The 12,403-nt window shown below is 63.6% G+C and overlaps 1 protein-coding gene across 3 annotated transcripts in view; it reads right to left on the bottom strand.

Annotated features, from left to right (window-relative positions):
* LOC115947182 (arf-GAP with Rho-GAP domain, ANK repeat and PH domain-containing protein 1) overlaps positions 1–11,490 on the bottom strand; it is a 40,687-nt gene extending 29,197 nt beyond the window's left edge. Inside the window, exons 1-3 of one of the 3 annotated variants that reach the window (XM_034072544.1) lie at positions 11,344–11,490; positions 4,724–5,531; positions 769–893 (exon numbers count right to left, since the gene is read on the bottom strand). In XM_034072544.1, the coding sequence (XP_033928435.1) occupies positions 769–893; positions 4,724–5,481 (883 nt within the window). In that variant the 5' untranslated portion in view covers positions 5,482–5,531; positions 11,344–11,490. Of the gene's footprint in view, positions 1–768; positions 894–1,117; positions 1,157–4,723; positions 5,532–8,873; positions 8,994–11,343 lie in introns of those variants that run through there. The other 2 variants (XM_034072548.1, XM_034072556.1) reach the window with 2 other exon arrangements.
* Positions 11,491–12,403: the final 913 nt, after the last annotated feature.

The following is a 12,403-nucleotide window of genomic DNA, read 5'->3' as shown; positions in this document are numbered from 1 at the left end:
GCCTGCAATGGCACAACCCCCATGGCACCACCGGGATGGGGCTTTGGCACCATCCCTGTTCCTGTGCCCCTGCCCACCCAGCATCACCCCCCTCAAACCAGGGCTGCTCCAAACATGGTGATCCCAAGGGAAGAGCAGAGAGCTCCAGGAATTGGTGCTGGCAGAGCTCTGCTCTCCTCCAGGAGATCCCGCATCCAAACCCCATCCCAGATCCCACATCCAAACCCCATCCCAGATCCCGCATCCCATTGAGAACCACATCCCAGATCCCGCATCAAACCCCATCCCAGATCCCACATCCAAACCCCATCCCAGATCCCACATCAAACCCCATCCCAGATCCCGCATCCAAACCCCATCCCAGATCCCACATCCAAACCCCATCCCAGATCCCACATCCAAACCCCATCCTGGATCCCGCATCCAAACCCCATCTCAGATCCCGCATCCCATTGACAACCCCATCCCAGATCCCGCATCCAAACCCCATCCCAGATCCCACATCCAAACCCCATCCCAGATCCCGCATCCAAACCCCATCCCAGATCCCGCATCAAACCCCATCCCAGATCCCTCATCCAAACCCCATCCCAGATCCTGCATCCAAACCCCATCCCAGATCCCGCATCCCATTGCCAACCCCCAGCCCAGAGGGACGGGAGGGGACGGAGGAGGGCAGGATCCATCAAGCAGGATGGGGGTGATGGATGAGCCCATCCCAAGGGATCACCTGGGACAGGGGAAGTTGGGGGGTCCCCCCGTACTCACCAAACTGGGGCACGAAGGGGACGGAGGCCTTGGGGGGGGGCTCCGGGGGCTTGGAGCAGGGCAGGAGCAGCAGTGGGGCCGGGGGGGGTCTCTCGGTGATGGGGACCCCCTCCTTGGCAGGGGTGCTATGGAGAGAGGAGCAAACGGTGCTCGGGGCAGCCCCAACCCTGGTGCATGAAGAGATGGGGGGGGGGATGACCCCACTGCATCCAGCATCCCAAGCCCAGCACATCCGAGCCCATGGACTGGATCCCATTGACCTCCCATGGAAAACACCTTCCTCAGGTGATCCCGGTGCTTTTCCTGCCCCCACCCTCCCTTCCTGCCCCCCAAGGACACCAGAAGCCACCTATGGCATCGAAGGTCACATCCTGGAGCAGGTTTGATGCTCTCCTGCAGCCTGAACAGCGATGCTGGTGCTTCCCCAGCCGGATCTGGGGTGCCCCAAGCAGGATGGGGGTGCTGGGGGCTCCCTGCCTACCCAGGGCCCTACAGTGGGGTGGGAAGCAGGGATACCAGTAAGAAGATGGGATCAAGGAGCTGGGATGATGCCAAGGTGTGGGTAGCAAGAACCCCCTTGGAGATGGAGCCTTGGGGTTCTCCTGGGTTGAGAACCCCAAAACCTCATTCAGAGGGACCCAGGGCCCCTCCTGGTGCCCATGGGCTGCTCCTGCCTCCTGATCTCCACTCGCTTCCTGCTTCCCAACCATCAACAGGAACCATGGGATTCATGGAGCTGGTTTTAGGGCAGGAAGTGGAGGGGAAGCTTCATAAAAGGATGCAGGACCCGACTGAGCAGCCCTAAAGGCAAGAAGGGGGCAGCAGAGACCCACCTGGACCCCCACCATGGAACGGGATGGGGTGAAGGGACCTCAAAGCACATCCAGCCCCAACCCCTGCCCTGGTGCTGAGGCCACCATCCCCATCCCTGATGTGCCCCACACCGGCCCCATGGCACAGCCCAGCACCACCACCAGTGCTGGTCCCTGGGGTCCCATGGGTGACCCCAGCCCCATGGTGGGTGCACGGGAGGAGCAGGATGGGAACGGGTCACGCTGCCCTCCTTTCCCAGCAGCCACAGCCATGCATCCATTAGGGAATGCTGGCCGGGAATGGGGGCACGTGGCACCAAGGGTGCAGGGACACGGGGACAGGAGGTGACAACAGAGCCCAATGGGGTCTGCGCATTCAGGGCCCCATTGGTGCTGCCCTCGTGTCCCCCATGGGTGCTGTGGGGTCTCCATCACCCCTGCACCCCAAAGCCAGACCCCCCCACCAGGGGCTCACAGGGATGTGCTCTGCCATCAAACCCTCACCCCCTGACCTCCCACCCCCCCGGTTCAAACCCCATCCCCACTGCTGGGGGGCTCCTCAGCACCCATTGTGTGTGCAGGGCATGGGGACAGGGCGTCCTCTCCAGCAGCATCACCCCAGTGCTGAGGTGCAGACACCAGTACCCAGCACTGGGACCCCACCAGGGGCTGCCACTGGGACACACACATCAAACCCAGCCACAGTCAGGAGGTGCTGGGGGGCTCCTGGGGGTGAACATGGTGGCTGTGGTCACCCCATGGGACGTGGCAATGCTGGACATCCTGCACCCATCACCCCAACAGGGGCAACCACGACCCCAACATGGGCAACTATCACCCCAGCATGGGCAAGCATCACCATCACCTCCAACATGGGCAACCATCACCCCAACAGGGGCAACTATCGCCTCCAACAGGGGCAAGCATCACCCCAACATGGGCAACTGTCTTCTCCAACATGGGCAAGCATCACCCCAACACGGGCAACCATCACCCCAACATGGGCAACTATCATCTCCAACAGGGGCAAGCATCACCCCAACACGGGCAACCATCACCCCAACATGGGCAACTATCACCTCCAACAGGGGCAACCATCAGCATCACCTCCAACACGGGCAAGCATCACCCCAACAAGGGCAACCATCACCTCCAACAGGGGCAAGCATCACCCCAACATGGGCAACCATCACCTCCAACAGGGGCAAGCATCACCCCAACATGGGCAACCATCACACCAACAGGGGCAAGCATCACCCCACTGCTCTACATCCCTGTTCACCCCATTCCATGGGGTACCCTTGGCCCCTGCAGGAGCTCTGTGGCACGCACCGAGGACCCGTCCCTGTCCCCTCCCCACGGGCCACGTCCCCAGCACAGTGCGGCCGAGTGCCCAGCACCGCTCCCAGCACCGCGCTCAGCACCGCACCCAGCACCGCACTCAGCACCGGCCCCAGCACCGCACCCAGCACCGCACACCCCGGCCCTATGCAATGGGGCAGGATGGAGCCGGGTCCCTGCCCTGGCACCATCCGGTCCCTGTGCAGCCCACACCGACGGGACGGGAGCACCATGGCCCTGCTCCCGCAGCCCCCCCCGAGCGGCTGCTCCCTCCCACCCCGTGCAAGGGCAGCGAACGGGGCCGCTCCCCGTGCACCCCCCCGGTCCCCTCCGTGCATCCCGGAGCCGGTACCTGCGCCAGCCCCGGATGCGGCCGGTCCGGGATGCGGCAGCACCGGAGCTCTCGTCACCCCCCGGCACTTCCTGCGCACCGAAACTTCCTGCACCGGCCCCGGCCAGCGCCGGACGGGGCCACTACAGCCAATGGTGGCCACTGGTGACCACTGGTGACCACTGGTGACCACTGGTACCACTGGTACCGCTGGTGCCGCTGGTGCCAATGGTGGCACAGCGGAGCTCCCGACCAGCAGCGGGTCCATGGGGGGCTTGGGGACCACCTCGGTGCAGAAGGGATGGGGCCGAGCGGTCGGAGGGGGGGGGGGGGGTGGGGACGGGTGTGTGCTCACCCATGGGTGCCATCATCACTGTGGGACTCCCCCACACACTCCAGCAGTACATCCTTGGGGGTCCTTGGGCAGTTTGAGGGGTCCCTCAGACCGCATCGCACCTCGCACAGGGAGGATGCTCGCACCCAAAGGGTTCTCCCCACTCCCCATAATCAGACCCCCGCTCCCCCCACCCCAGCTCACAGGGCAGGGGTTTGGGGTCCCAGGTGGGGACAACGGGGGGGTCCTTTAGCTGCAGCAGCAGCCTCGGTGCAGGAAGATGCTGCAGCGGGGGGGGGGGACACAGGAGGCAGGATGAGCCCCGGCCTGAGCTCAGCTCATCCGGCCACATCAGCTTCCCCCCCCCACCCGAACCCCCCCGGCTGCGGTTCGCTGCCTGCCCACATGGGGTGTGACAGTTCCTGGGGCCTCAGCACTGCCCAGGACCTGGGGATGGGGGGATAAAGGGGGGACAAGAACCCCCACCTGCTAATGGGGACCCCCAAGAGGGGATGGGGCAAAGATGGGGTGTTCCTGGGGTGACCCCCCACACAAACAGGGGCAATCCGACACTAGAGGGCATCGCTGGGCAAGAGAAGCCACCGCTGCTTGGGTACCCCAGATACGCTGGCAGGTACCCCAAAAGGATGTGCAGGTACCCCAGATCTGCTAGAGCTTGGGGTAGCCCAGGGGGTGTGATGGGGTCTGGAGGGGTACCCCAGGAGATGTGATGGGGTCTGGGGGGGGTACCCCAGGAGATGTGATGGGGTCTGGGGGGGGTACCCCAGGAGATGTGCTGCGGGGTACCCCAGGAGATGTGATGGGGTCTAGGGGGGGTACCCCAGGAGATGTGATGGGCTCTGGGGGGGTACCCCAGGAGATGTGCTGCAGGGTACCCAAGGAGATGAGCTGGAGCTGGGGGTATCCCTGGAATAATGGCTGAGGTTTGGTGGTACCCAGGGCTATGTAATGGGGGTACCCCAGGAGATGTGTTGAGGGGTACCCGAGGGGGACGTGCTGCGGGCTGGGGGTGCCTCCCCCCGGCCAACCCCCACCATCACCCAATGGTCCCCCCCCACCACAGCAGCCCCCCCCCGGCTCCCCACACCCCCTGTGTGTCACCCGCACCCCCTTTACCTCCTATGGGACGCAGCCCTGGGGGGCAGCTCCGGGGGGGCCTGTGGGGCCTGGCCCTTGGCTTCCAGCTGGTGACGCTTGGCCGGCAGCGGCGGCAGGGGGGGTCTCAGCGGGGGGGAGCCCCCTCTGGGTGCTGGGGGGGCGCTGGGAGGGGGCTCGGGGCTGCCCCCCTTTAGTGATGCGGAGAACTTGAGGGGGGGGCGGCAGCCGACCCTGGGTGGGATGGGAGGGGGGTGATGGGTGAGGGTCGTGCCCTGGTCCAGCTCCGTCAGCTTGGGATGCTCCTTGGGATGCTTGGGATGCTTCTGGGGATGCTCCTGGGGATGCTCCTTGGGATGCTCATGGGGATGCTCAGGATGCTCCTTGGGATGCTCCTTGGGATGCTCAGGATGCTCCTGGGGATGCTCCTGGGAATGCTCCTTGGGATGCTCCTTGGGATGCTCAGGATGCTCCTGAGGATGCTCAGGATGCTCTGGCACCGCCGCAGTGCTCCTGCGGAAAACGTGTCTCTTCATGGGCACAGGCTTCAGGATGGGGGCCCCGGGGGGGGTCCCCTCAGCAAAGGCTTTCTGCAGCCCCAGCAGGATGCGGCGGCGGTGGCCGGGCAGGAGCACCCCCAGCTGGGTCAGGCTCTGCTCCGTCAGCGCCCGGCAGTCCCGCACCGTCCGCAGCTCCCTGCGCTGGAAGCAGCTCACATACTGCTCCAGGTGCAGGGCTGCCAACCAGGCGGCCACGGGCACCGACCCCTCCTCTTCCATGGTGCTCAGAGCATCCCTGGTGTGCGGTGAGGCTTGGGGTGCATCAGGATCTGGGGATGGAGGAACAGGGTCAGGATTGGTCCTGAACTGCGGAACATGGGCCCTGAGCTGACGTTACCCCCTGGGTTTGGAGGGGAGCGAGGGGGATGCAGGGATCTGGGAATGCTGGAAGATCCTGGGTGAGGTGTTTAATGTCGGTGTTATCCCCACTGAGGCTCAACAGACCACCATAAGCATCACCAGCACCATGAGGTCCCAGTGCGCTCCCCAACCTCAACATCCCACTATGTGCACTGGGTGGGTTGGTGTGGGGTGACCATAGACCCCTCAAAGCCATGGGGTGTCCCACAACATGTGATGGACAGGCTGGTGTCAGGTGGCTGCAAACCCCCCACAACCAGACCCCATGGCAAGAAGCAGCCATCAGAATCCACTGGGAACAGCGGTGTCCCAGAGGATGCTCGGGTAACTAAGGGATAATCCATAGGGAGCGGAGATGATGCATCAGGAGCTGCAGAGCTGCTGCAGACGGGAGGTACCTCCTGCTCCCCCTGCTCCCAGCCTCTGCCTGGGTGAGCCAGGATGGACAGGGAGACACAGACAGATGGATGTGTGCAGGAGCTGCACCTCAGAGCCTCTGCACAGCAATGGGATGCTGAGAGGAGCCCCCATGGCAATGGGATGCTGAGAGGAGCCACCATGGCAATGGGATGCTGAGAGGAGACACTGTGGCAATGGGATGCTGAGAGGAGGCACTGTGGCAATGGGATGCTGAGAGGAAGCACTGTGGCAATGGGATGCTGAGAAGAGCCACCATGGCAGTGGGATGATGAGAGGAGGCACCATGGCAATGGGATGCTGAGAGGAGGCACTGAGGCAATGGGATGCTGAGAGGAGGCACTGTGGCAATGGGATGCTGAGAGGAAGCACTGTGGCAATGGGATGCTGAGAGGAGGCACTGTGGCAATGGGATGCTGAGAGGAGGCACCATGGCAATGGGATGCTGAGAGGAAGCACTGTGGCAATGGGATGCTGTCCCCAGCCCCATCAAATCCATGGGTCACAAAGTATCTCCGAAGCTCCAATAGAGCAGCACAAGCTCACACTGGTCCTCAATGGAGCTTAAACCTCCCCTCGGGCAGGTTCAAGCCATTCCCCTTGGCCTGACCCTCCATCCCTTGTCCCAAGCCCCTCTCCAGCTTTCCTGCAGCCCCTTCAGGCACTGGAGCTGCTCTCAGCTCTCCCCTCCAGGACCCTTCCCCTCTCCATGCCTGACCCCAGCTCCCATCCGGAGCCGTCCCCATCCCACAGCTGATTTTGGCCGTTCAGAGGTTCTCCATAGGACCCAGAGCACTTCCTGGTGTGGGTCACGCTGGCTCTGACTCAGGCACTTCCCTCACTTGTGGTTTCAGCTGCCCCAGCCAATGGTGCATCCTCTTCCCTAACCAGCCGGGCTCATCCCAGCGGATCAGCCTGAACCCCACATGTCCCAAGGAAGGACCCCAGCTGAGCGGCACCAGCCCAATCCCACATCCCCACTGGTCCCATCAGACCCAATGAGGAGCCAGGAGTCCCTCACAGCAGCACAAACCCAGGGATGCAGCCACATTCCAGCCCTTCCCACCTCCAAACCCAGCTCATGCATCACCAAACCAGGTGACATCAGTGTCACAGGACACCCCTTGGGCTGCTGCCTACAGGAGCTGTATCCTATGGATATGGAGCCCCACATGTGTCCCCTCCCAGGAAGAGCCATGGAGCATCCCATTGCCTCCATTGACGGCAGCCCCAGGGTTGTGCCAAGCTCTTGGCCCTCAGAAATGATCCAATGGGATCCTGCCGTGTTCCCAACTCCCATCGTTTATCATTTAACCTTTGTCCAGGAGGAGGAACTTCCAGGAGCAAAGTCAACCTGGAGAAATCCCCTATCCCAGTTGGCTGATGGGAATGGGGGAATCCCCCAGGCCTGGCCCCCCAGTCACAGCTCTTGTGCTTATCCACCACATTCCTGCCGGGATTAGGGAATGCCAACAGGGTTGTTCTGTAAGAGCCTTAAGGGCTGTAAGAGAGGTGTGATGAGGGGCAGGAATGCATGGATCTGGGGGGGTAAAACACACCTTGGGGTGACAACAGACAGGACCAGACCCCCCATCCCAATGCTCACCCCAGTGTCCCCATGCTGGGGATGGAGGACATGGGGATGGTCTCATTGTCCCATAGGTGGGACCGAGGGGCTGAGCTCTCCCCCAGGGGTGCTGTGGTTTTGCTGGGGGGGTCCACATCCACCCCATCCTCCCCAGTCCCACCCAGACACCTTCAGCTCAGCAGAGGGATTGGGATGAGAGAGCTGAGCATCACCCTGAGCTGCTGAGCACCAGCACAGCCCCAGGGATGGGCTCAGCATCCCTATGGGACACCTGCACCCAGGGCCCCTTTCCAAGGTGGATTCCAACAGGACAACAGCCGTGTCCTGCCCTCCACAACCACCTCAGCACTGACCCCAGCCTGTGCCCAGCACCACCAGGGTGAAGAACCAGCCCTGGCACCCACCTGGCACCCAGCACAGCACCACTCGGCAGCACCATACCCAAACACCATCCAACCACACTGAGCCCATCCCTCCAAGGACACTCAGCACCAGTGGCCATGAGTGCAGGAAAACCAGCCCAGGAACACACCAGAGGCTCCACAGCCTCCCAATGGGACCAATTCCCATCCTAATTCCATCTCCAGCACCAGCAAACGCTGCCCACACCCGGAATTCCCCTTTCCCAGAGCTCTCTCATGGAGCAGACCCACAGGGGAGGATGAAGGGGACAGTGCCATGGCTCAGGGTGATGGGGACGCTTCCAGAGGGACCTGTGCCCACCCAAGGACCCCCCCAACGCCCCCCCCCGGGGCAATGGGAGCTGCCGGAAGGCAGCAATGGGGCAGTGTTGTAATAACCGGTGCAAGCCGGGGGGGCAGCTCCGCACCGGGGCCCAGCAATGGGGCAGGAAGGGAGGGATGGGGAGGGGGTCCCTTGGGGGGGGGAGTGGGATCAGTGTCCCCAGTGCGGCTGCAGGAAAGCTGGAGAGGGGCTTGGGACAAGGGATGCAGGGATGGGATGAGGAGTAATGGCTTCAGTCTGGAAGAGGGAAGAGTTCGATGGGATATTGGGATGAAGCTGTTCCCTGGGAGGGTGCTGAGGCGCTGGCACAGGGTGCCCAGAGAAGCTGTGGCTGCCCCATCCCTGGCAGTGCTCAAGGCCAGGTTGGACATAGGGGCTTGGAGCAGCTGCTCCAGTGGAAGGGGTCCCTGCCCGTGGCAGGGGTTGGGAATGGAGGGGCTTTAAGGTCCCTTCATCCCAACCCATCCCATGTCCCAGCCCAGCCCAGGATCCCATCACCCACCTTCCTGGCGCTGCCGCCTCCAGCACCGGGAGTCGGAGCCTCCGCATCCCCCATGAACCAGAAGCAGCCGAAAGCAGAAGCAGGGCCCTGGGCTCACACCCAAACGCCTCCCACCGAAACCAGCAGCCCTGCACACCACAGCCCTCCCCTTGGGAGCATGAAGCTCTTTCGCTTTCAGGTTCTCACAGTCACTGCACGATGCAAATAGCACCAACCCCCTGCAGCACCCAGGGAGCAAGTTCCATCCTGCACCCATCCAGGTGGGAATGCTGCTCCGGAGCCTCCTGCTGCTGCCAGGGAGCCCAGGCTCAAAGGGCTTTGTGGTTAAGCAGTCACGATGGTGGCCCAGGGCTGTTGTGCTGCTCCCACACCTGGCTCCAGCCATGGTGCCATGGTGGGAATTGCCTGAGGGTGGATGGGCATGGAGGTGTGGGGAGCGCATGGAGGTGTGGGGAGCGCATGGAGGTGTGGGGAGCGCATGGAGGTGTGGGGTGTGCATGGAGGTGTGGGGTGTGCATGGAGGTGTGGGGTGTGCATGGAGGTGTGGGGAGCACATGGAGGTGTGGGGAGCGCATGGAGGTGTGGGGTGTGCATGGAGGTGTGGGGTGTGCATGGAGGTGTGGGGAGCACATGGAGGTGTGGGGTGCGTGGGGTGCACATGGAGGTGTGGGGTGTGCATGGAGGTGTGGGGTGCACATGGAGGTGTGGGGTGTGCATGGAGGTGTGGGGAGCACATGGAGGTGTGGGGTGTGCATGGAGGTGTGGGGTGCGCATGGAGGTGTGGGGTGCGCATGGAGGTGTGGGGAGCGCATGGAGGTGTGGGGTGCGCATGGAGGTGTGGGGAGCACATGGAGGTGTGGGGTGCACATGGGTGTGGGGAGCACATGGAGGTGTGGGGTGCGCATGGAGGTGTGGGGAGCACATGGAGGTGTGGGGTGCGCATGGAGGTGTGGGGTGTGCATGGAGGTGTGGGGTGCACTTGGAGGCATGGGGTACACATGGAGGTGTGGGGTGTGCATGGAGGTGTGGGGTGTGCATGGAGGTGTGGGGTGTGCATGGAGGGGAGGCAGCAGGGGAGAACACTGGGAGATGAGACAGCTCCATCCCTGTGGAGAGTGGCTGAGATTGGGATGGGTTGGGATGAAGGAACCTCAAAGCTCATCCAGTTCCAACCCCTGCCATGGGCAGGGACCCCTTCCACTGGAGCAGCTGCTCCAAGCCCCTGTGTCCAACCTGGCCTTGAGCACTGCCAGGGATGGGGCAGCCACAGCTTCTCTGGGCACCCTGTGCCAGCGCCTCAGCACCCTCACAGGGAACAGCTTCATCCCAATATCCCATCAAACTCTTCCCTCTTCCAGGTTGAAGCCATTACTCCTCATCCCATCCCTGCATCCCTTGTCCCAAGCCCCTCTCCAGCTTTCCTGCAGCCCCTTCAGGCACTGGAGCTGCTCTCAGCTCTCCCCTCCTCTCCCCCAGGCTGCCCCAGCCCAGCTCTCCCAGCCTGGCTCTATGGCATTGCTGCTCCAGCCCTCACAGCATCTCCTCACCCAGCACCCCAAGTCCTCCTCAGGCTGCTCCATCCATCTCCCCCATTCCTCTTCCCCCTTCTCCATCAGCAGCAGGAGGAAGGTGATGAGGATGGTGCTGAGCAGGAACATGAGGAGGTCACAGGGCAGCAAACAGAGGGTTCCTCATTCCCGCAGGGTCCTCCCTGTGCTTCCCTTCTCCCCCTGGAAGTAAACCCCAGGAAGGTGAAGTGGTCCCTGGGCTGCAGCACGAACCGCAGCTCCTGGGGCATCACCCCCAGAAACGGGGCAAAACCGGCCAGAAATGGGCAAATCCATCAAAAACGGGGACAAACCCAGAGCCGCTGCCCCTGTCCCTGCACCAGCCGGAGCCCCACAGCTCCTGACACACTTCCTGCAAGGAAAATAGGTCAGGAAGCGCTCCCCGGCCCCCCTGTGCCAGCGCTTGGGACTGATCCCAACCTCCGGGGATCCCTCAATGCCGGGGGGGGGGGGGGGGCTTTGCCATCCCCTCTGCTCCCCAAACATGGAGGAGCACCCATGGGTGCCGCAGCTCGATGGGTGCAGCCCCCATCAGCAGCAGGTTCGGGGTGTCCGGTGCCACCCCCATTGGGTGCCCCAAACCACCCGGTCAGCACCCAAAGCCCCTGGTGTGCGGTGACGGAGCAACATTCCCAAGGGCTGGATGGACCTGCAGGGGGGGGATGTGGGGCACGGAGCGGTGCATAAATCCAATGGGATTAGGAATTCCCCCCCACCATGTCCCGGAGCCCCTGCCATGGATAGAAAACAACCGGAGCTGGATCCCTGCATCCCGATGTATCCCGATGGGATCACGGCCCCCCCGCAGCGCCCAGCCTGGGTGAGCAGCTCTGCTCCCACCGCACCCACTGCAGCCCCCCCAAGGGATGGGACCCCCCCAGAACCCCCCCATGGGAGCCAACCTCGGCATTCCCGGAGGACAAAGCGGCCGCTGTCCTGCTGCAGCCGTGACGCCGGCGGAATTCCTGAGGCCGCGGAGGAGGAGGAGGAGGAGGAAGGCGCTGGGCGCTATTGGGTGCCGCTGGGTGCCGTTGGGTGCCGTTGGGTGCCGTTGGGTGCCGCTGGGTGCCGTTGGGTGCCGCTGGGTGCCGCTGGGTGCCGCTGGGTGCCGTTGGGTGCCGCTGGGTGCCGTTGGGTGCTGCTGGGTGCCGCTGGGTGCCGCTGGGTGCTGCTGGGTGCCGCTGGGTGCCGCTGGGTGCCGTTGGGTGCCGTTGGGTGCCGCTGGGTGCCGCTGGGTGCCGCTGGGTGCCGCTGGGTGCCGTCGGGTGCCGTTGGGTGCCGCTGGGTGCCGCTGGACGCTATTGGGTGCCGCTGGGTGCCGTTGGGTGCCGTTGGGTGCCGCTGGGTGCCGTTGGGTGCCGCTGGACGCTATTGGATGCCGTTGGGTGCCGTCGGGTGCCGTTGGGTGCCGTTGGGTGCCGCTGGGTGCTGTTGGGTGCCGTTGGGTGCCGCTGGCTGCCGTTGAGTGCCGTTGGGTGCCGCTGGGTGCCGTTGGGTGCCGCTGGGTGCCGTCGGGTGCCCCTGAGTGCCGTTGGGTGCCGCTGGGTGCCGTTGGGTGCCGCTGGGTGCCGTTGGGTGCCGCAACCCCGGCACCGGATCCCTGGGGTTGACCCTCAACAACCCCCCCCCGGTGATGGAGCCCCGGTGAGCGCAGGGATACGGGATGGGGACGGACTGCGGCAGGGACCGGAGCGGAGATGGGGGAGCTGGGAATGAGCTGGGGAGTGCTGGGAGTGAGCTGGGGTGTGCTGGGAATGAGCTGGGGAGTGCTGGGAGTGAGCTGGGGTGTGCTGGGAATGAGCCTGGGTGTACTGGGAATGAGCTGGAAAGTTCTGGGAGTGAGGTGGGGTGTGCTGGGAATGACCTGGAAAGTGCTTGGAGTGAACTGGGATATACTGGGAATGAGGTGGGGAGTGCTGAGATTGAGGTGGGACATGCTGGGGTCAGCTGGGGGAGAGATGG

Source organism: Melopsittacus undulatus, chromosome 2, assembly GCF_012275295.1.
Source record: "Melopsittacus undulatus isolate bMelUnd1 chromosome 2, bMelUnd1.mat.Z, whole genome shotgun sequence".
Lineage (NCBI taxonomy): Eukaryota > Metazoa > Chordata > Aves > Psittaciformes > Psittaculidae > Melopsittacus > Melopsittacus undulatus.
This window is presented reverse-complemented; position numbering and strand designations above follow the sequence as displayed.